The sequence below is a fragment of the Rhagoletis pomonella genome, unplaced genomic scaffold, assembly GCF_013731165.1.
Source record: "Rhagoletis pomonella isolate Grant_MI unplaced genomic scaffold, Rhpom_1.0 Rhpom_scaffold_00007, whole genome shotgun sequence".
NCBI lineage: Eukaryota > Metazoa > Arthropoda > Insecta > Diptera > Tephritidae > Rhagoletis > Rhagoletis pomonella.
Genome location: NW_023458561.1, coordinates 2025778 through 2051194, shown reverse-complemented (window position 1 = coordinate 2051194; position 25417 = coordinate 2025778). Strand labels below are relative to the sequence as shown.

The 25417-nt window shown below is 37.8% G+C and overlaps 1 protein-coding gene across 1 annotated transcript in view; it reads right to left on the bottom strand.

Moving 5' to 3' along the window:
• LOC118743562 (obscurin) overlaps nt 1-25417 on the bottom strand; it is a 434461-nt gene that overhangs the window by 39137 nt on the left and 369907 nt on the right. The window contains exons 23-27 of the mRNA XM_036476326.1: nt 23027-23280; nt 22763-22974; nt 7707-7846; nt 7443-7635; nt 2150-3142 (exon numbers count right to left, since the gene is read on the bottom strand). Coding sequence (XP_036332219.1) covers nt 2150-3142; nt 7443-7635; nt 7707-7846; nt 22763-22974; nt 23027-23280 — 1792 coding nt within the window. The remainder of the gene's footprint in view (nt 1-2149; nt 3143-7442; nt 7636-7706; nt 7847-22762; nt 22975-23026; nt 23281-25417) is intronic.

Below are 25417 nucleotides of genomic sequence, written 5' to 3'. Positions count from 1 at the left end.
TGTATTTTGTTTTTGCTTTTGATGGGTGTGCGTCAAATCAGTAAAAGCAAAAACTAAATACATGTAAGGCGAAGAAATCAGCCGATTTTACAACACCACCCTGTATAAATTCGCCTTGATTTTGACATTAGGAAGTACAGCGGCGAAAATCTAAATTCGCCATTAACACCACCTTTTATAAATTCGTCTTGTAACACCCGTAATACAATGTACATGGCATTAGGAGCGTTCCTTATCTCCCAGAAATAGTCAGAAAAAGTCCGAAGTAGTCAGATTTAGTCCAAAAAGCGTTCCTTAACTCGGAAATGACAGCTAAAATGAGAGAGCAACACCCAGTGAGAGTGACTCTCATCAGTCCAAAGTAGTCAGATTTAGTCAGAAGAATTTTTTCTGGCAAAATCCTGAAAAGTGTCAAACTCAACTAAATTTAAATTAACGGAAATTAAAGAATATGCAAAAAGTGAGAATAATCTAAAAAGTAATAAAAGTGAATTGAAATTGGAAGGAGGCAAAAAAAATTGATATGGTAAGTGTTTATTGTGCTTGTGTGAATGTGTTTTGTACATACATTTCCATTCTTACTTGACGTTAGCTTTGTTGTTGCCATTCTTTGGACTAAAAATTTGGTTTTTTGCGTTCCTTTACTTTTCCTGTTATTCTCTTTTAGTGAGCGCATTTTGCTTACTCTCTGGCATTTTGACACTTTTCAGATTTTAGTCCAAAAAGATAAGGAATGAACCTATTGTTATTTTTGTATTGTTGGTACCGCCGTACAGTGCTGCCGTTCGCTAATTTTCGAGCAAAGTGAAAACACACTAAAAGTGAAGTGTTTCGGAGTGACTTGGGAGGAAAAGTGAAAGATTATCGAGAGACGACTTTCGAACGCAATTAGGGGTGAGTGATCACCAGATACACAGCAACAACGTCATCACAGGCTTCTAAAGTGAGTGAAAAACTTCAAACTTCACTGCTACCGCCTTGTATAAATTCGCCTTGAATTGGAGAACATTTATCAGAGTTGCCTTAAGTCACGATATATAAGAATTAAAAGTACGGCTATCCACATACTAATCAACAAATTTCTCATGCAAGTCAATTTTTGTGAAACGGCACAGTTATGCTACTGAAGAAAAAAAAATTTGGTTGCTAGATCCTACAGCTGATTTTTATAAATTTCTGGAAACCGATTGAAACCTGTGCTTTAAACGGTTTCGGTTTCGTTCCTTTTCAAGTCAAGATAACGGTTGCGGTTTCGGTTTTGAAAATCGAAACGGTTTTAAACAGTTACGGTTTCGGTTTCATTCCTTGATTTTAACACATACTGTTATGTGATCTACATTATTTTGGCGACCACACGGCAACACTGCGACTAGCCCAAAAAGTAGCTGTGGCCAGATTAGATCTATTTCTATTTTTCTAGTGACAGATAAAATTCTTCTTTTCTTTTATGTCAAACTCAAACAAATTCACGCCTTTAAAAAATTCATGTCGCCGTCGACACAGCATTAGTTGTGTTTAATGAGACCATAAAAGTTCAGAGCAGCTCAAGTTAGAGCAGAATCGAGCAGATGTCAAAAAACATTAGAGCAAGTTGGGGCAACTCAGTTCACAAATTTCATGAAACACTTTTCAAGCAGAAATTCTCAAAACGGTTGATTGCCCTAAGTTGGTGCAGAAAATCGTGCACTAAGTTGCTCTAGTTCCACTTAGCTCAGGCTCATGAAACAAAAGCTAGAGTAAGTTAGAGCAAGAAAAATCCGCATGAAATACAATTTTGTGAGATATCTTAAGCTGGCGTAACCTAGAGCAGCTCATTAAACACAACTATTATGTCGTGTCGTCTGGTGATGTCCTTTTCGTTGTGTTCAGAGCTTAACACCCCTATTTCGAGTGTCGACTAGTAGTATGTAAACGACTATTATTCGATTGTCGTTTTCTTGTTAAATAAGTGAGCGTTAATTGCTTTCAGTCTACAACTGTTTGTTTGTAGAAGGATGAACGACTAAAAACTGTTAACAGTCGCTAAATGAACGGGAAATCCACATTCAAAATACCATGGAAAAGGGATACAATAAATCGAGTGGATATAAACGTGATAATAAAATACATATGTACGTAGATCTTAAAATACGAGGCATAATTTACTTACAGTTCATTTACCACATCTAACCGGCCTTGAGTAACATCGCTACCCTCCCTATTTCTCGCGATACATTTGTATACACCGTGGTCGTTTATTTGACAGTTTTTGATTACTAATCCGTGGTGATCACCGTCGTTAGTTATGTGGTATTTATCCCCTGTTGAAATGGGCTTGTCCTGAAAGTACCATGACAGTTCAGGATTAGGCACGCCAGAAGCAGTTACAGCTATTTTTGCATCAGACCCAATTAATTGTTGTTGATCACATATCTTTTGAGTAAATATAGGCTTTTTGTAAACTTTTCTGACATTAGCTTCGCAAGAAGAGTTATCTTCGCCAAGTGGGTTAGCTAAGAGGCAGCTATATGTACCCGAGTCACTAGCTTCAGCAGGAGCTATATTCAAATTAACATGTTTACCATCACATTCAATTAAAAAGCGATTATCAATGGAGAGAGGGGTTCCATCTTTTGACCAAATAACTTCAGGAATAGGATTTCCAACAAATGCTGCAGATATATTGATCTCATCTCCTTCATTTGCATTTACGTCTCTAATAGATGACACAAATCGAGGAGGTTCCTCTGGCATAGATTCGTCCATTTTCAAAGCGACATGTAATCTTGCTTTTGACGAAGCAGCACCTTTTATATTTGAAGCAACTACTTCATATAATCCAGAGTCATTCAAATTAGCCTGCTCAATAACTAAACTACATGCACCATCATTATTTTGTATAAAAGTACACTGGCCCTTGGCAGCGAAAATTTCTTTGCCATTACGAAACCATTTAATGTCCGGAAGAGGATTTCCTACTACTTTTATTTGTAACTTTAAGGGAAATCCTTCAATACAATTGGTATCATGCAACTCTGTTATAAACTCTGGTTCTTTATCCTTTGCTAATACAGTCACGGTAGAGCTTCCTTCCATTTCACCATTTTTGTTGACTATGATACACTTATATATGCCAGCATCTTGAGGTTGCACATTATCTATGCTGCAATAAAAATATAGGTACACGTCCGTATTAATATAATGGCGTTGCTGTTATTATAGCACTAGAAAATTATCGATCCCTTTGCGCTAAACTATCGTATGTGCCCGAAACCAAATTTTACAGGAGAGCGTTTTTACCTACCTTTTATTAGCTCTGGATGTAACTATGTAATATTGATGTGCCTAAAATATGCAGCGATTTCTATTATCAAGTTACATACCTGATGACAGTACGAATGGAAATTATAGTAGCGAGGTTTTAGTTTTTTAAGCTATAATTTTATTTGTACTTTAAAAAATGTTTTATTACATTTTTTTATGTTTAATTATTTTTTGCTATGTTCAAAATACTTTTGTATGGCACATACGATAATTTCGCCCCAAAGAAAATAATGCATTGTAACTTACAATAAAATATACAGTAAATTTTTGGCCTAACTGTAGGGATTTTGGCCACAATATTTTACCAAGTGATGCGTTGGGCAGAGTAGAACAAATTTGCATCTAAAGTCGAAAAAATGGTACATCCGATAATTTTGCGTAAAGGAGTCGACATAGTGATTATAGCTTAAAGAAAGCTTTACCCGGGTCGATTTTCTAGTACATCGATTTTTGTCGTTCAAGCAAAATCGACCCGTGTAAATGGCAATTCAACCGGCTGCGACTTGTGTCGACTGGTGAAAATGCTTTGGGCTTGATGTTTCAGTTGATTTTCCAGTCGACATAAATCGAGTTAAGGCAAATTTATCAAAGCCACATTGATAGGTAGCACTAAAAGTGGGTGACCAAATGAGTCGAAGGAAAAATCAGGACACCCCCAAACGGTTGAAAAATGAGAAACAGGCATGCGCTGATAATCGTTTTCGAATGAATTTAGTTTTGAATTCAGAATTACGTGTGCTCAATTTCACTGTGTCGATTTCGATTTGAACATTTTTTGAACATAAATCGATGCGATTTAGCCTGTGCTAGTTTATAAATGATCAGCTTTGTAATAAAAATAAGGATATGAGACGGGAAAAGAAAAATTAGTCAGGATCAGGGCTGCAAACCACTCCAAAAATCGGTGTGGTTCGGTTCAGTGGTTCAAACCACTCAGATAAAGATTGTACCGGTTCATGAGTATCCCTGAACCGTGGTTCGGTTCGGTTCAAATGGTTCAATTTTTGTATGCTAAATATGTAAATATGACAAATCTATAATATAACAAGTAAGAGCAGCGCTGTCTTCGGCTATGCCGAAGGCTTCATACCTTTCATGAACATCTGCAAATTTTACTTTGACAGATTACTGCTTTTGAATACATCTGGATACATCGATAGAGGAGTTACATACTTATATAAAAAATCGCATCTAAACAATCAGAGGTATGGAAGATATACTTTATATAGCACCAATCTAAGTGATTTTCACTGCTATGTGATCGGTATGTAAACCGGTAACACAATTTATTGGGTTTAGTTTCCTACATAAAGGAGATATATCGCAAAAACTGGTATCTGAACAATCAGTGCTATAGGAGATAAAGCTTATACAGCATAGATTTTGACGATTTTCTCAGTAGACTTTGTATTATTATTTATACAATAGCTTACGAAATTTATCGGTTTCAGCTGTCCAAATAAATTAGTTTAACACTAAAACACCATATCTGAACAATCAGTTATATGGAGGCAATATATAAGTTACAGTGACCCAATATTTGTTAGTTTTACTGTAAACTATCTGTTGATAATGAGTGAAAATAGTGCGAAATATTATGTTTCTAGCTGCATATATTTAGAAGTTATAACAAAGAATCTCATATCTGAACAATCAGTTGTATGGGAGCTATATGTAAAAGTGACCCGATCTTTGTTATTTTCACTGTAAGTCTTCTGTTGATAATGAGTGAAAACAGCGCACAATTTCATGGTCCTAGCTACATAAATGGATAAATTATAACGAAAAATCTCATATCTGAACAATCAGTTGTATGGGAGCTATAGGTTATAGTGGCCCGATCTTTGTTATTTTCACTGTAAGTCTTCTGTTGATAATGAGTGAAAACAGCGCGAAATTTCATATTCCTAGCTACATAAATGGAGGAGTTATAACGAAAAATTTTATATCTGAACAATCAGTTGTATGGGAGCTATATGTTATAGTGACCCGATCTTTGTAATTTTCACTGTAAGTATTCTGTTGATAATGGGTGCAAGTACTGCAAAATTTCATGTTCGTAGTTGCATAAATGGAGAAGTTATAACGAAAAATCTCATATCTGAACAATCAGTTGTATGGGAGCTATATGTTATAGTGGTCCGATTCTTTCGGTTCCGACAAATGATTAATACATTATAAAAATACACCCACCTACCAAATTTGATCCGGATATCTCGAAAACTGAGAGACTAGATTGCATACAAACAGACGGACAGGCAGACAGACGGACAGACGGACATGGCTAAATCAACTCAGCTCGACGTTCTGATTATATAAGTATACATTTTAATGGGTCAATCTCTTTTTGTTCTGGTACTTACAAACATCGGACCAAAGTTATAATACCATTTCATGCTCATGAAAGGTATAAAAAATAAATAGGCACGCGACATTTTAGCAAGTTTTAGCAATTTTTATTTTGTCTTTTTTTAATGTTTATTTTTTTAATATAAAAACACAAGTTTCAAACTTTTAACAAAAGTTATGAAAATCCTGATGAAACATTATCTAGATTGCAAAATTTTTAATAAACATTTCTAAGAAAAATTTTTAAGTTTTAACTTAATTTTTGACCATATTCACGGATACAAAGTATGTGGGATTTTTTTTTGTATAGAAGAAAATTCGTAATACCCGAAACAAAAAAATTATTTAAAATCAACGCGATCAAGGCGAAATTAGAAAAATTTTAATAAACGTATTTAAGGTTTGTACAAGTCGTGAGCCTAGCCGAGTAGACAAACACAGCATACTTAGGATTTTTAAATGACACTCAAAATCTTGGCTTAATGTTGAAACCCCCATTTTCGGCCAGTTGGAGATTACACTAGGCCTTAACTTCATATGTACAGTATACCTGTGGTTAAAATAACATTTGACAATTTTTCTTCTTTTTTTTTGGTTTAATGTTCGTTAATTTTTTATAAAAGTATAGCTCGTTCTATAAAAACAACCACATAAATCCAAATTAAAGTCTCTGTACGAAAATTAGAAAAAAATTACAGATTTCAAAAAAATTGCATCAAAGCATCAATCTTTTTATCAGAACTAAAAAATCCGAGTATGCGGTTTTATAGCTCAATTATCTTAAAATTCGCATTGATTTTTTAATTATTTTTTCGCTGGCGAAATTACAACTCACGGAGTTGCCATCAAACAAAAAATTTTTTTAATTTTTACCACACGGGATGCATTTTCAGACAAAATTACAAAACTTGAAAAATGCTATAGTGGATTTTCATTTTGAACCGAACCGAACCATTTTTATACCTTTCATGAACATGAAATGGTATTATAACTTTGGTCCGATGTTTGTAAGTACCAGAATAAGAAGATATAGACCCATTAAAATGTATACTTAAATGATCAGAACGGCGAACTGAGTCGATTTAGCCATGTCCGTCTGTCCGTCTGTCTGTCTGTCTGTCCGTCTGTTTGTATGCAATCTAATAACTTAAATAATAATACAAAGTCTATGCTGTATAATCTTAATCTCTTGTACCACTGATTGTTCAGATACCAGTTTTTGCGATATATGTATCTCCCTTATGTAGGAAGCTAAACCCATTAAATTGTGTTACCGGTTTACGTACCGATCACACAGCAGTAAAAATCACTTAGATTGGTGCTATATAAGGTATATCTTCCATACCTCTGATTGTTTAGCTAGAATTTTTTATATATGTATCTCCTCTATCTATGTCTGCTGTGAATATATAAATTTTTTCAAATGCAGCAATCTGTTAACGTAAAATTTTCAGATGCTCATGAAAGGTATGGAGTCTTCGGCAGCCTTCGGCATAGCCGAAGAGAGCGCTGCTCTTACTTGTTTGAAGTGGTTTTGAGTTCGGTTTTAGCACTTCAAAATAAAAACGGTTCGGATCGCGGTTCGGTTCAAAGACCGAAAAAAGCGACGGTTTGGTTCAAAAATTCGAAGTCTGGTTACCCTAAATCGAAGTGGTCCATGAATTGCCATTTTTGTTTATATTTTACGTTCAAATGCTAACATTGTTTAACTTTTTTCGATGATTTAGAGGACAAAATCTGCTCTGTTCCTATTAAATGTTTAATGTACCTTGGGTTTATCTAAATCTCACCTCAAGCCAACGATTCCATTTGGGTTATTTATGAAATTTAAGCTATTGCTTGGACGTAACGCAACTCCATTTTTAAGCCACTTGACTTCGGGCGCAGGAAATCCCACAACCTGAGCTTCCAATTTTAGTGGTTCATCAACAGAAACTTTAACATCTGCTATCTGTCTGACAAATGAAGGCGGATGTTCCTTAGCTAAAATTGAGGTTAACACACACATATGTATTAGTTTTTTTACTTCATGTTACTCGCTGAAATTTACTTACGAGTTACCGCGATTGCACATAATGACGATACTTCTCCAAGCGGATTTGAAACGACTACTTTATACGCTCCAGAATCAATTGGATTAATATTTGATATTTCCAATTTTATGAGACCGCTGGGAGATGAAGCTATTTTTATGCTGAAATTGTATGGACAATATTAATGTATTTGTATTTTTCTGTTAAAATAAGCTAAACAAAGTCATCATCAGTTATTATGATAGAATTTCAATAAATTTTTAATTTACTCTAAGTAAGAAAATATTAGCTAATTTTTCTTAAATGCAGATTCCAAAATAACTCTATTTTCCAAAAAAAAGATTCGGTGCTTCACATACAACTTCGATAGAAATATATAATTGGTCAAACGCCTAAATCAAAAATTACTTTTTCATCAAGAGTGAGAATTTTTTCCCCTCCATTTGTTTACAGAACGAGAATTGGCATTTTTCTGCGCTGTTGATGTAGGATTGACGACTCCTTCGAAAAAGAAGTCCTTTTGAAGGTACTAAACTAAACACATATCGATTGTTAAACATCGACAACTCATAACTCACAGTTTTTCCGATTTTTTTTTATTTTTTACCAAATTCAACAAAAAATTATTACCAAAAAAAACTGGGACGTTCACTAATTTTTTCTTTGCAAGCCAATATTTCCAAACCTAAAGTGGTAGCGTAATGAGATAAAATGCAAATGGAAGATAAAACTCTTTTGATTTTCACTGCATTAAGTTTATTTTTTTAAACTGTATTTTGTTCATACATGTTAAATTCCAATTAGAATTAGCAATTGATGCAATTGGTTTATATTCTCTAATTCATCAAACAATTAGAATTAGTTCAACTAATTCCCATTAGATAATTGAAATTTTTATTCCAATGGTAAAACTAATTGCAATTAGTTGCCATTAGCAAAAAAAAATTGGTTTACCTTTACAATTAGGAATCTAATTGACTTCTGCTAATGCAATTAGATATTCAATTAGCTCGAATTAGAATCAATAAATATATATATGTGTGAAATTCATATAATGAATGTTTTAGTTTTTTTTTGTTTTTGAAAATATCAAAATATCGGAAAGTTTCCGAAAGTTTCTGTCATACATATGTATATGGAAGTATGTGTTAGTATCTTTGTTATACATATCGTCATCTGAAATGGAAAAAGTCGTAAAAAGCAACTTCAATAAAGTAGAAAAATTCGTGACTAATATTTTTTTTTGATAAAACGATGTGAGGAGTTGTAATTCGATGAAATCCATCATATTAATCAAAAGAGAATTTTGAATTTTTTATAAGGAACGATGTTTTTTCCGTCGTATTGCATTTCCGGTGACGATATATGATATATGTGGTTGCATAAAAATATAAATTAAAAACTTAAACTATTAAAATTTATTATTTTAATGATTAATCCTTATAGTCTTCTGTAAAGATATAATGCGAATCAGTTTAAGAAATAAAATTGACTTATTTGTTACTCCAAATGTTTGCTGGGTTTGTACTTTTCTATACACATATGAAGTTCTATCTACATTTCCAGAGAACTTATAAAATTATAAGTTCTCTGCCTTTCCATCTTTTTGCTTTTCCTTGCATTTATTGGCAAAGTGGCTCTTCTTCCCGCATGCAAAGCACTTGCCATTAAACTTTTTCTTTTGCTTTTTGGCATGCTCACGGGCAATAAAGGCCTGTTGTCCGCCTTCGTCTGACGATTCATTTTGTCGCTTTCTCCTCTCACCTTCTTCTAAAATCTTTAACTTTAAGGCGCTGAGTGAAGGCAAACTATCACGTGTCTCTATCGCTACGAAGAAATTTTCAAACGATTTAGGTAAACTTGAAAGCAGAATTATACTTAACAATTCTTCTTGAATGACTATGCCAATCTCCGCAAGCTTATCGGCGATTTCCGTAAAAGCATTGAGAAACTTCAAGAGCTGTTTGTATAAGCTAACTTTCTGTACCGGCCCTTACGGCTTGTGCACTTCCAGCAATTTCTGCCAAGCCTCTGCCGCCGACTTGCAATTCTTTACGTAGTTTAGTTGATTGGGCTTCACACTCATATAATTATAAGTTCTCTGCTACCATTTCCTAAGGCAACAGAGCGCAGATCAGAAAAGCTGTTAGAGCTAATCCACTCTGATGTTTGCGACCCTGTTAACGTGAAATCAATTGGAGACTCGCGATATTTGTTGACGCTAATAGATGATAAGTCGAGATTTATCTGTGTTTATTTTCTGAAAGCCAAAAGCGAAGTGCTTGAAAAGTTTAAAATGTACACAACTTACGTAGAACGGCAAACAAACTGCAAAATCAAAGCGCTAAGGAGCGATAATTGCAAGGAGTATGTCAATAAATACTTTGACGCGTTCTTGAGGCAGCACGGCATACGACACGAGTTAACAGTGCCACATACGCCGCAACAGAATGGGGTGGCTGAGCGAGCAAATCGCACTCTGGTAGAGATGGCGAGGAGCATGTTGTTACATGCGCATGTAAAGCAGAGTTTGTGGGCGGAAGCGGTATCAACGGCTGCATATCTGAAAAACAGATGCCCAACAGCAATTCTAAAGAACAAAACTCCGTACGAAATGTGGTTTAATCGAAAACCAAAGGTCGGCCACTTGAAAACGTTTGGTGCTGTTGCAGTGGCGCTTGATAAAGCACGACGAGAAAAGTTTGCAGCAAAAGGAAAACAGCTTATTATGGTTGGATATTCACTCGAAAGCAAGGCGTACCGTTTGTACGACGAAGAGCTAAATACAATTTTTGTAAAGAGAGATGTACTCTTTAATGAAAATTTCGTTGATAACAGCAAAGCATGCAGTGATGGTGATAAAAGTAGCGAAAATGATGATGTACTCCAAGTTTTTCTCGGGGAAGAGAATATGCAAAATAGTTGGAGAGCGACAGTTCATCCTATGACAGTGCAGATGCAGAAGGAGCATGTGAGTCGGTATATGATAATAGCAGTGACAACCAGGAGGAGATATCTGAAGACGTTACCAAGGTAGGCCGAAATTGCTACGAACTGGTCAGCGTGGACGACCCAAAAAGCAGTACAACGTAGTCAACAGCATAACGAGTGAGAGTGTTCCTACGAGCGTCGAGGAGGCCCTTTCGAGTCGCAAATTCAATGAGTGGAAGAATGCTATGCAGGTCTAATTCGCAGCGCTGGAGAAAAATAAAAGGTGGACGTACGTTGAGCTACCGCCAGGTAAGAAGGCAATTAAAAATAAGTGGGTGTTCGCTTTAAAACGCAATAAGAGCGGAGAAATTGAACGCTACAAGGCACGACGGGTAGCAAAGGGGTGCGAACAAAGATTTGGTATCGACTACCGAGAAACTTTCTCGCCAGTAGTACGGCACGCTACAATACGTATGCTGATGGCAATAGCGGTCGAAGAGAAGATGCACCTTCACCAGCTAGATGTAAGCACGGCGTACTTGTACGGCGATTTAGATGACGAGATATATATGCAGCAGCCTGAAGGTTTTATTGACCAGAAACAACCAAGAAGAGTTTTAAAATTACAAAAGGCGATTTATGGCTTGAAACAATCTGGCAGGCAGTGGAACTTCAAACTCGACGAGGTCCTTCGACAAATTGGTTTTGTAGCATGCGATGATGAGCCATGTTTGTATAAGCTGAATTCGGGGGATGAGTTAGTTCTCATCGCAGTGTATGTTGACGACATGATCATTGCTTGCAAGAACATCTCAGGGTAAAGACACTCATATCTGACAGATTCGACGTAGTAGATAAAGGCGCATTACAACATTTCCTAGGGATGGAAATCGATCGAGATGGTGAAGTTGGTTCTATTACCGTAAGTCAAAAGCAGTATATACGTGACTTATTAATACAATATGGTATGGACAAATGCAAGAGTGTGGCGATTCCTTTGGAGAAGGGCTATCAAGTGGCATGCAATGAAAATTGCGTCAAAGCAGATGTAACACAATACCAATCGCTCATTGGAGCACTAATTTATTTAGGGGTCACAACAAGACCTGACATTATTCATTCGGTTTCGAAGCTGTCGCAAAGAAACGAAGACCCACACATGGAGCATATGGCTGCAGCGAAGCATATATTAAGGGACTTGCAAGGCAGTATGAGTCTTAAACTTTCTTACAGTGCAGGTGGCAAGCGTGTACAAGGTTATGTTGACGCCGATTGGGGAAGCGATTCCCATAATCGTAAATCGTACACAGGCTTCGTGTTCATGTATGGCAACTGCACTATATCATGGGAATCGAAGAAGCAGAATACAATCGCGTTAAGCAGCACAGAGGCTGAATACATGGCCGCATCAAATGCCGCCAAGAAAGCAGTATATTTGCAACGCTTACTGAAAGAAATCGGTTTTTGGAAAGACGATCCAGTTGTGCTACACATTGACAATCAAGGGGCGGAGAAGTTAGCAACCAATCCAGTGCATCACAGCCGCACTAAACATATCGATGTTCGATATCATCACATACGCGAGCTGATAGTCGAGAGAAAGATTGCATTAAGGTACTGCCCCACGGAACAGATGACGGCGGATATATTTACGAAGAATTTGTCGAAGTCTAAACATGTACAATTTACCAAGCAAATGAATTTGTTGTAAATGATTATTAGAATTTTTGTAAAAGAGGAATCCACGTTGTGGAGGAGTGTTAAAGTCTGGCATCACCGCAACAACGTGTATCCTCTTTGAGTTTACTTTGTACTGACATTCTTATGATGTACATACAATTACTTTTACTTCTAATTAAACTTCTGATCTAAAAACACTTAAACGCACGAGTTTTAGAGATGAAATTTCGACAAATTTGTTTAAACAAAAATGTTAAGCGCATATGCAGAATGTGGAAGCGAGATTCTTCTGCTTGCGTTTCTATGTTTTATCATTTATCAGTTTAAGCACATACGATTAAATGTAAAAAATATATTTTTAATTGCGGATCCGAAAGAAATATTTATTAGTTGCATTGAGTTACGCAAAAATAGTGCCGAAAATCAATCGATTGTGCTGAAGGTGCAGGCTGCTTCCGAAAGGGCCAAAATGGCACAATGCACACTCATTTTCCATCACTGTCACACATACAATCTCACTATTCTGTTGACTTCGTTTTCCCCTTTCGATAACTTTTTGCTTCCGCGCTTGCCCAGCACCGCTGTGCAAAGCTTTGCACGCGCAGTCGCCCGCGAGACACATATGTGCTGATTTGGGCATCCCTACTCTAAAGAATTGAAGGATCTCATACTGAAATACTATAATGAAGACATTGCTATTCGCCAAATTGCTAAAACGGTGAAGAAACCTCGGTTCACAGTTTTCAATATATTAAAGGCATTAAAAAAAAAATGGTTATAAAAATCGTCCAAATGGTAGCGGAAGGCCAGCGACGATTTCGTCTGAGCAAACAAAAAGGCGTATTGTGAGATACGTCCAAGAAAATCCGGCGGTGGAAATTGCAAACGAGCTGAAGGAAAGACAAACTATAGACGCTCATCCTCAAACAATTAAGAATTTTCTTCATACGAATGAGTACAGAGCGTATACACCCCGAAAGAAGCCGCTTTTATCCAAGCAGAATGTAAAATAAATAAAATAAAATAAAAACTTTTTAATATACAACGCTTTTATAAATGGACTAAAAAGTAGAAAATAATATTTCTCAGTCCCACAGAATTTGTTTTGATAACTTTTGATTTTGAAATTTTAGCAAAAGTCATTATAAACAATTAATGACATTGAAAATGAAAAAGGTGGAGCGCATGCAGTACAAAGCATTCGATTTCATTGACAATAGTCAAACTACATAACATTCTACAGCGAAAGTACAAATTTGAGATCGATTTTAAGCGGTCGTTATTCATATGCCCACATACATACATATGTTACTTTTCATATCAATTCAAGTGTATTACATGCGCCCACGCAATATTTAACTTCTTCTGGCGGGGCGACATCTAGAGTCTTCTAATTGTATCTCCTACAACGAGGTTGATATCTATACTAGGTTGATATCTAGAATTTTCCATAAATAGCTTTGCTACATTTATAGTAGGTGCATTCTTTTGCAACCGAGCTACAAAATTACACTCGCTTAAATGGCGAAATACACGCAAAGCAACAATACAAACTCGGCTATTTATACGAGCTTAGCTCAGTATTATTTTCTACTTTTTAGTCTTGTCTGTACAAAATTTTGCAATAGATATTAAAATAATTCATCTTGCAGTGAAAGAGAACGGAAGACTATGCAAGTACGATGTTGTTTGCTCACATTTAGTATATGCCTACATATGTACATACATACATATAGCAGCAATTAATTTCATTTAAAGAAATTGCGTGTCGTCCATTTCCGCTATATCGTATGTAGTGCATATTTTTAACATCTTCTGGCGAGGCGACATCTATCTCTAGAGTTTTTCTAATTGTATGTCTTTGATAGGATACCTACGACAAGGTTGATATCTAGACTAGGTTTGCCATAGATACATAAAATAAGTTGATAAAAGCGTTGTAAAATAATAAAAACGCCTGGACTACGCTAAGTGTTACATAAATAAGCCACCAGAGTTTTGGAAAAGCGTTATTTTTATGGACGAGTCCAAGTTTAACATTTTTGGATCCGATGGACGCCGATTCGTATGGAGGAGGGAAGGTTCAGTACTGGATGCGCCCAATGTGGTTGGGAGAGTTAAACACGGAGGGGGTAACGTTATGGTATGGGGTGCAATGGCGGCAAGTGGTGCCGGGTCCTTGCACTTTATTGAGGGAAAAATGAACAAAATGGATTATCTTAATATCCTTAAAGGGTATCTCCCCGAAACCACGGAAAAATTCAATTTGCCGGCTCGCAGTTTCTTTGTTCATGATAACTTGGTTTGCCTTGGTTGCCAAAGAAAGGTTGCTTTACAACACAAAATCTGTGCTACCACACCCTCCTCAAAGTCCGCACTTGAATTCCATGGAGCATTTATACGCGTATGTGGAGAAAGAACTACGGAAAAGGACGGTCCATAAGGAAAATCAGCTACAGGAGGCGGTTAAAGAAATTTGGAACTCTATACCAGTAGCGTTGGCTGCGAATTTAGTTGCGTCTATGAATATACGATTAGAGGCTGTATTAAAAGCAAAAGGTCATCACACAAAGTATTGAATTGATGCAAAATAGCTGATACCACGTGAATTTTAAAATATGTCCCAGTTTTTTTTTGGTTTTAAAAAATTAAGTCACTTTGTTTAGTTTAGTTTTTGGTGCAAATAAATACAGTTAAGAAAAGATACTTAATGTAGTTAAAAACAAAGGGTTTTATCTTTCATTTTCATTTTATCTTATCCCGCCAGCCACTTTAGGTTTGGAGATATTGGTCAGTCAGTTTTAAATAAAAGCTGTTGTCTGTTTACATCCGAAAGCAAATTTTGTACAATAAAATAATGGAAATAGCTCTAAAGTTTCAGAAATGAAGGTATTTGCAAATTTTATTAGCCATGCAAGATAAATACACATAAAATCATTGTTTGTTTTTTTATTCCTGGCACGAAATGTGGATTTTGCGTTCCTCATGTTCTGGGAACTCTTGGCACGTGTTGACACATTTTTGACATTTGTGAGAAAGTAACTTATTTTTACGCTGTAATTACCGAAACAGCCCGAAAGCATGTGAAACAAACCTTATGTGAAATACTCATCTTCTTCTTCTTATTTGGCACTGTAACCGACTGAGCAATTTTTGTTGAGTTCAACAAGGCACGCCTAGTGATAGAACGATACGAGTACCGATTACAGAATATAATACTTTTCATGGTACTGAGTAGTACTTTTTGACATGTACTGAGTAAATATTAATAATAATAATAATAGATTGGCGCTTACACATATGTTAGTGTTTGGCCGAGCTCCTCCTCCGATTTGTGGCGTGCGCCTTGATGTTGTCACACAAAGCGGAGGGACCTACAGTTTTACGCCGACTCCGAACGGCGATTGTATTTTTATGAGAAGCTGTTTTTCATGGCAGAAATACACTCGGAGGTTTGCCATTGCCTGCCGAGGGACGACCGCTGTTAAGAAAAAACCTTTTTTCTATATTTTTGCGATGTTGCTTTGACCAGGGTTTGAACCCAGGCATTGTGGAGTGGAAGCGCGCACTGCTTACCACTACACCACAGCGGCTGAGTAAATATTGCGAATACTAAAAAGTATTGACATGTTAAAAACTTTTTTAGGTAAAAAAATTATATAAAATATTGTTTTTTTTATTTACATTGATGCCCCAACGGGCATTCTGGCGAAAGTGTAAAGGAACATAACGCTCATTTACTTCAATACCGTTATAACTCAAAAAACTAAAATCTCTTTAAAGTTTTGATTTTACATATATGTACTTTTATAGTAAAAATTAATACATGGTTAGGTTAGGTTAGGTTGAAGTGGCTGCTAGGCCCAGAGGGCGCCAGCACACTTAGGCCCGATCAGGGCCCATTGTGATACCACATGGATCCAAAGAAAACCCCTATTCCTTAAACCAGTTTGTGGAGTCTGCAAACCTTAGCAACTGCCGTATTCCAAACTTAGCAGTCGCGCTTAGATCGTCTAGAAGAACTATACCTAGGAATTTCTGTCTTTTCCTGCCCAGTGCTGGGCAATCGCAGAGTAAGTGCCTTATTGATTCAGGCTCTTCTTCGTCGTGGCAGCTCCTGCAGTAGTCGTTGTGACTAACCCCGAGGCGTTCTGCGTGCCTTCCTATCAAAATATGTCCTGTGAGCAGACCAATGGCCAGTGACATATCGCCTTTGTTGAGAGTGAGAATTTCTCTCGATCTCCGTACATCCCATTTTGGCCATGTAAGCTTCGTTGTATTACAGTTTTCAGTGCGCTCCCATCTGGAGGCCGCTTCTTCAAGGAAGTTCTCCCTTAGTAAGAGCTTGCAGGAAGCGAGTGGCATACCCACCCTCTTCCAGGCTGGTGAAAGTGGAGAGGAAGTACCCGCCCTTGCAAGCTCGTCTGCCTTCTCATTTCCTGGTATGTCACTGTGCCCCGGTACCCATACCAGGTGCAAAGCGAACTGCTCTGCCATCACGTTAAGTGATTTGCGGCAGTTGGCAACTGTTTCCGAATTTATAGTGACAGAGTCAAGCGCCATAAGGGCCGCCTGACTGTCTGAGTATATATATATTTCCGTAGTGGCGATAACAGCTAGTTTTAGGCTGTCAACGGCTTCTTGTATGGCTGCCAATTCGGCTTGAAAGACATTACAGTGGTCAGGTAGTCGGAATGATCTTTTTATTCCCAATTTCTCCGAGTAGACGCCTCCTCCTACCCTATTTTCTAGTTTGGAGCCGTCCGTGTAGAATCTTATGGCATCTCTAGACCCCGGAACTCCTTCGAGCCATGATTCCCTGCTAGGTAGCGTTACGCTATAACCTTTAGTGAAAGTGAGCCTTGGTACACAGTAGTCCTTTGTACTCGGTAGTTGTCGGTTTCTCAGAATTGTAGTGTGACCACAGCGAGCCACTTTCCAGCTTTTAAGCCCCTGTAGTCTTAGGGCTGCAAACGCAGCGTATTGTCGTCCCATAATATCTATGGGTATGATGTTGAGGATCGTGTTCATTGCCATAGTAGGTGTTGTGCGGAGAGCACCACTAATGCAGATCAGGGCCGTTCTCTCCACTTTTTGTAATTTAATAATGTTTACTTTCTTATCCAGCACTGGCCACCATACCACTACCCCGTACAGAAGTATGGGCCTCACCACGACGGTGTATATCCAGTGCACTAGCTTCGGGGTTAAACCCAATTTTTGGCCGATTGCTCTCCTGCAGCTGTATAGGGCAACCGTGGCCTTCCGCACCCGCTCTTCGGTGTTTTGAATCCAGCTTAATTTTCTATCTAGGACTATCCCCAGGTATTTAGCGGATTCGCTTAATTTTAGTGTGGTCTGTGCCAGCCTTGGTGTTATCAATGGGGGGATTTTGTACCTTCTTGTGAACAGTACAAGTTCTGTCTTGCTTGGGTTTACCCCTAGCCCGTTATTTTTTGTCCAACTCTCGACTTCCTTCAGTTTTACCTGCATAATGTCACATAGAGTCTGTGGAAATTTCCCACTTACTGTTAGTGCAAGATCATCCGCATACGCAATAACCTTACAGCCACCCCCCTCCATGCCACACAGCAGTGAGTTTACCGCTGCGACCCATAATAGAGGGGATAGGACTCCCCTTGCGGGGTGCCCCTCTCTACGAACCTGGTCAACGATACCCCCGCCAGCTCCGCCCGGACCACCCTGCATCTCAGCATTTGGTTTACGAGCGCAACTAAGCGCGAGTCGATGCCCAGGCCCGCCAGTGCTGCCGTTATCGCTTCCGGCATGATGTTGTTAAAGGCGCCCTCTATATCCAGGAAGGCTGCTAGCGTATATTCTTTGATGTCTAGTGATCTCTCTATATACGACACTATTTCATGTAGCGCCGTTTCTGTAGATCTACCTTTCGTATAAGCATGTTGTGTGGTAGAGAGTCTGTCACCAACCGACTCTCTGATACGGACCTCCACCAGTCTCTCCATAACCTTCAGTTGAAATGACGACAAGGTGATGGGCCTGAAATCCTTTGGGTTATTGTGAGACACCTTCCCTGCCTTGGGGATGAACACCACTCTTGATTCCCTCCACTTTCTAGGGATATGGTTAAGAGCTAATACTCCCTTAATTATAGCGTGTAGCCACGCTGAGCTTAGCTGAAGTGTTTGCTGCAGCTGTATGGGGGCAATGCCATCCGGACCTGCTGATTTATAGGGCTTAAATGTCCCAATAGACCAGATGACCTTTTCCCTAGTGAGGAAATCTCCAGTGACCGAAAGATCTCCAGTTAGATGTGGCTGTACCGGCATGCTATCCGTGGCACCCGGGAAGTGTGTGCAAAGAAGCAGACCAGTGATTCCTCCTCGGTCTCTGTCCAGGAGCCGTCAGGTCTTTGCAAGCATCCTGGGGCTTTCTGGGCAGTACCTGAGAGTATCTTTCTGAGCCTGCCTGCCTCTGAGATAGACTCCACCCCATTGCAGAAGTCTTTCCATGAGGTTCTTTTCGACCTTCTTAGGAGCTTCTTGTACTCCCGTAACGTTGTCTTGTAGGTCTCCCAATGTCCCTCACTACCAGACGCAGTAGCCTGATTGAAGGTTTTCCTGCAGTTCTTGCGTGAAATCCTGATTTCTTCATTCCACCAGGGTGGCTTTTTCCTACCCCGGTGCTTATTAATACATATTTCGTTCTATTGAGGTACTGGTAATCGGTATGAAATTTTTATACAACATGAAGTTAAATCCCATGCAATTGCTGTTGGAAAATTTAACAAGTTAAATCATTTAGTAATAATAATAATAGGTTGGCGCTTGCACATATGTTAGTGTTTGGTTGAGATTCTCCTCCGATTTGTGGCGTGCGCCTTTAAGTTGTCACACAAAGAGTTCGTAATTCACTCTCTTAGTAATTCGCTAAGTAATTCGTGAATTATCCTGTTTCCACGACACCAATTCGTAATTCGTTTGGCAGCTCTACTTGTTGTTCTTCGCTATTTATAATTATTTTCGTATACTGCAAATATCGAAGATGGAGCAATAATTTGAGTTATCATCAAAGATTTTAATTTATATAGTATATATTTTATTAATTAGTTTTCCAGCAACTAGAAAAAGTGCCAGCAAATGGAACCAGGCCGGTGAAAACTTCGATATGATTCCGATAAATATTAGAGAAGGCTCCGATTCGTTCGTCAGTCGGTCTGAATTACTAACAAATGAGGTAATTCGCCCTCAAAATTGTGTATGGCGAATGACGTAATTCGAAGGGTAATTGGATGGCGAATGACGAATCGGAGAGCGAATTACGAATCGTGGAAACGTAGTTAAACTCTTTTGTTTTTTTTTTGCAAGTTTGCGAAGATGCTGGAAATGACGAAGATGAAGCAGTAGCAGTCGGCCGAGACTCAGAAACAGCAACACTAGCACTTGAAGCAGCGGGTACGGTAGAACAAACAGAGCGCGAAGAGCGACTCTCACCAGCAGGTACCTATAGCGCTCGTATTGATAGCAGCCAAAGCATTCGAACCCGCCCTCACACTCACAGTATCAGTTATCGTGGCCGATAAAGACGGAGAAGTAGAGGAGACGGAGGAAACAGCAGCAGGTATTGAACAGGCAAAGCAAGCTGTGCTAACGACTTCTTCTTTGTTGTTTAAAGCACTTGTCACTAGGCCACGTAGATGTTTTAATTCTGTTGTTAGTGACAATATATTCGCATGATTATTCGCGAGCTTCGAGTGACAATGAAAAAATGAGTAATTTCGGTACTTTTTGCTTGAATAAACGTTTTTGTCTGCCGCTTGGTGTAGTGGTAAGCAGTGCGCGCTTCCACTCCGCAGCACCTGGGTTCAAGCCCTGGTCAAAGCAACATCGCAAAAAAATATAGAAAAAAGGTTTTTTCTTAACAGCGGTCGCCCCTCGGCAGTTTTTCATAAAAACACAATCGCCGTTCGGAGTCGGCGTAAAACTGTAGGTCCCTCCGCTTTGTGTGACAACATCAAGGCGCACGCCACAAATCGGAGGAGAAGCTTGGCCAAACACTAACGTATGTGTAAGCGCCAATAATAATCCCAACGGTTTTTTTTACCCTCCATTCCCGCCCATCCGCACGAGGGGCGCAATCTGCATGACGTACGGAACCAGTATTTATTTTCAATTTTTGCGCCGAGTCACGATAGGCAGGAGTTTGTTAAATGTCGATATCTAAAACTGTTCATTTAATGATTCATTTATTGAGAGAGGACAGTATCGATTTCTTAATGCTGAAGAGCGGATCTGATATACCAAACGTGCTGGAATGAGAGTTAAAATCCTGGCATAAGCGACGGAGTGGGTCGTGCAATTCAAAATGAGTTTTACAAGCTTTCAGAAATAGGGGACAAAAGTGTCTTGATACCCGGGAGGGAACATTAAGGCTAACTTCGCCCAGAAGATGCGGACTTGAAATTGAGCCTGTTAGTAATTTAACTATAAAAATTGTACCAAGCATTTGCCTGCGGCTGGAAAGTGTAGGAAGATTAATAAGTTTTAATCGGCTGGTATAAGGTGGGAGGTTATTAAACGTTTTAGGGGTAAAATTATTTTTATTGTACTTGTTTCTGGAACTCCAATGATTGAAATAAATGCAAGAAGAATCCTTTAGCTTTTATTTTACCGACAGAAGAGAGTAACACAAAAAAAAAACAACTCGTGGGATTTGATCATTTACTAGATTTGACCAAAATATGACAAGGGATTACGAAATGATAATTTAGAAATTTAAATAATCTGAGCCTGAATAATACTTAAATGGTATGTAAACAATGTATTCTTACAGTTTCGAGCATTTTCATTAATCCTAGAGAATTATATTGACCTCAAAAGGCAAGAAATTATTTTCTTACGTGTAATTTTTATGGGAAAACTAAACGCATTGCATTTCTGCCATGAAAAACAGTTTTTCATAAAAACACAATCGCCGTTCGGAGTCGGCGTAAAACTGTAGGTCCCTCCGCTTTGTGTGACAACATCAAGGCGCACGCCACAAATCGGAGGAGAAGCTCGGCCAAACACTAACGTATGTGTAAGCGCCAATAATAATCCCAACGGTTTTTTTACCCTCCATTCCCGCCCATCCGCACGAGGGGCGCAGTCTGCATGACGTACTGAACCAGTAATTATTTTCAATTTTTGCGCCGAGTCACGATAGGCAGGAGTTTGTTAAGTGTCGAGATCTAAAACTGTTCAGCTACAGAACTAAATTCATCAGCCGATTTTATGTCTTCATTTAATGATTCATTTATTGAGAGAGGACAGTATCGATTTCTGAATGCTGAAAAGCGGATTTGATATATCAAACGTGCTGGAATGAGAGTTAAAATCCTGGCATAAGCGACGGAGTGGGTCGTGCAATTCAAAATTAGTTTTAGAAGCTTTCAGAAATAAGGGACAAAAGTGTCTTGATACCCGGGAGGGAACATTAAGGCTAACTTCGCCCAGAAGAAGCCGACTTGAAATTGAGCCCGTTAGTAATTTAACTATAAAAATTGTACCAAGCATTTGCCTGCGGCTTGAAAGTGTAGGAAGATTAATAAGTTTTAATCGGCTGGTATAAGGTGGGAGGTTATTAAACGTTTTAGGGGTAAAATTATTTTTATTGTACTTGTTTCTGGAACTCCAATGATTGAAATAAATGCAAGAAGAATCCTTAAGCTTTTATTTTACCGACAGAAGAGAGTAACACCAAAAAAAAAAACAACTCGTGGGATTTGATCATTTACTAGATTTGACCAAAATATGACAAGGGATTACGAAATGATAATTTAGAAATTTAAATAATCTGAGAATGAATAATACTTAAATAGTATGTAAACAATGTATTCTTACAGTTTCGAGCATTTTCATTGATCCTAGAAAATTATATTGACCTCAAAAGGCAAGAAATTATTTTCTTACGTGTAATTTGTATGGGAAAACTAAACGCTCGACGCGGGAGCTCTTAGAATGGTTGTAGAGAGGGGAGATGCGTGGAGTAATGGTCATTACTATCCCAAATGCTAAAATTTGAGTCTTATTATGGTCACATTGCAAGTGTTTTGACATGGTCCAATATATTTTCTATATCTATGTACATATATATTATGCTTTTTGTTATAATATCATCGTTTCTTGCAGTCTTTTAAGTTGTGTTAGAAGAAGAGAGAACATTTATGTTCACAGAAAAAAATTCACATAATTATATATAATCAAAATTAATCAAAACTAAGTAAATTTATTGTAGAACTAATCGCATTTGTTTTTTTTTTATTATATTTGATTTTTTTTACCAATTGGCTAAAAATACGATAATTGTTTGATTATTTTTAATGCTGATTATTAATTTAAAAGTGGAAATAATGTTAATTACTCATTTAGCAGATTGAAAAAAAAAATTAATTAAATCGGTAATCATTACAATTTAAATCATTACTTCAAGGCTCTGGTTTTACTTACTGCTCATTTGGTTTCAATTCTTCACCATCCTTAAACCAACGAATTAGTGGAAGGGGACTTCCGAGCACTTTGCACTGCAGGACGAGGTCTTCATCTTGAGATATTTCTTTGGCGTTATCGAACTTTGATTCAAATGATGGAGCCAATTCCAAAAGGGAAAGTTGAAATTGTGCCTCACTGGAGCCTATTTGGTTTTTAGCAACAACAGAATACTGAAAAACTCAAATTGAATAAGACTGCAATTTATGAAAACAAAAGTCATACCGTTCCAGCATCTGTAGGCTTAAAATTAGATATTTCAAATTGGCTTCCCAATTGATCTGAACCTTGTGAAAAATGTTTTAAACTATACGTTTCCTCGTTACTCATTTTCTTAATTCCGTCGTGGATTATCGTAAGACCTTTTTTCCATTCAATTGTCGGTTTCGGTATGCCATGAGCCAGCACATGTACAACGGCCGGGAAATAGTCCTGTACTGATTGATCCTCCGGTAATGTTATAAATGTCGGCTTCTCGACTAAAAATTAAAACAAAATCCCAGTTTAAAATAAAAATCATTCATTATACATAAATTTGTTGAAATTCAATATCGAGTGAGTTATCATTTTTAACCGACTTCCAAAAAAGGAGGAGCTTACCAGTTCGTCGAAATATTTTTTTTTTGTATGTATGTTACCGCATAACTTTGGACCACGTCAACCGATTTCGATAATTATTTTTGCAACGGAAAGGTAGTGTCTCAGAGGTGGTACTAATTTGGTTTAGATCCGATCATTGAATCATGAAATATATATATATATATATTTTTTTTAGTCGGTTTTTTTTTTGCTAAAAATTACTTGTTTTTGTTTTGATCCATATGCATACTTTAAGGACCGCTTGTAAAACATCCAGGCGAAAATATAAATTATTTACATATAAAAATGAATGACTGGAATATAAGCCGTTCATCCGATTGCGATGAAATTTATGTGAGTTATTGGGCGCATACTCGAGAGGGTTGGTATATGGGAGGTTCTATAGGAAAGTGGACCTCGGTGCAAAAATTATTTCCTTTATAAAACTAACAAACGTGTGGATAAGCCATTTGTAAAAATCTTTAATCAACCAAAAAAATAACAAATTAAAGATTTAAATACATTTTTATTATGTTTTTTACGTTTTGAAATCAAGTTCTAAGTAAATTTTTTGATTGAGTTTAAAGTAGGTTGTGTTGAATGAGTGTTTGGTACGAAAATATATAGTAGAACCCATCTACTTTTAATAAAATTGTGTTATATATTAAATTGTGTAACTGCTTTATCTATATTATGAGTTATTATTAAGCAGTATTGGTCTTGTCCCACCCGTGACAAAAAAACTTGTTATATTTAATTACAGAAGTTGAGGTTTTGTTTCGTGTTTGTTACATCATGTTAGAATATTTACCATAATTGCGTTGTTGTTTCCACGTAATTAGATAAGAATAATTCGACAGAAAAGTATGTCCCACTCGTGACAGCTATTTGTGGGACAGTTGTCAGAGGTAGGTTTACAGGGCTGACAAGCTTTATTTGTTTGTTGAGGTGGACGAAGGGTAGGAGGGCCCCCCTCCATGCGCGGACTCGTCCATTGTCTATATACCCTTGTGGTCAGCTGATTAAGTTCAGTTATATTTTGACCAGTTTTGGTTTTTTATTTTGTTAATCTAATGTTTATAGTTTTTTCTTATAAAGGTCTAGCACATTACCTAGCCAGAACCACATAAATCTACATTTCAAACTTCTTACAAAATTATAAAATATCAACAAACTTTAACAATTACACCCAAATATTTTAAACTTTTTGTTCAAAAGTTTTAGGTATGCAGTTTTGTAGTCCATTAAATTTAAGTAGGTAATAGTAAACCTTTCAAGATACTAGGAAATCGCGTTCATTTTTAATAATTTTTTTTGGCTGACGGTACTAAGCACTTCTTCTATATAAAAGGTACCATCCTAAGAAAAAACGTGAGTGAATTTAACCCCTACTTCCTCATCATTGTCGGTGTCCTTGCCGTGGGGATGGGGCTTAAGTGGTAATATGGCGGCTGCTTCGGCAACCGACATATCACCACGAGCTAAGAGAAAAGCTTGTAAAGTGATCTGATGCCGCTGTATCAACCTCGCCCGCTGGGTAAGTGTGATACTAGCCACTCTAGTTTCCATGCGAGATCACCGCACCGACGTCCCTATCCCTAATCCTACCCCATCCCATCTTCCCTCCTCTCCTCCAAATAATCCTGACTGGGGAGTCATTAACACACACCCCCCTAATCCGAGATAGCCCGTGTCTATCGGATAGGTTTGCAGTCGGGGTTATTCAGACTGTATTTTAGCGGTGCACCTCTCTGATACCTGCCCACCTCAGGGGGTAACGGCGGGCTTACCGTGTTATTGGGGGCTATGACACGACGGAAAGTTCTGAGCCCTACACTCGTGGGAATTCTTATGGAGAAAAACAACAAAAAAAAAAACAAACAAAACACCAGCAGGCACTTATACCGCACCACAAATAATAAAAATAAAAATAATATCGAACATACTGATAGCCAGGACCCTACACGACAACGGAAGGAAAGTCAGGGGCGGGTGGGATCTGAAAATGCTTCGGCAGCCGAAAATGACATACCACAG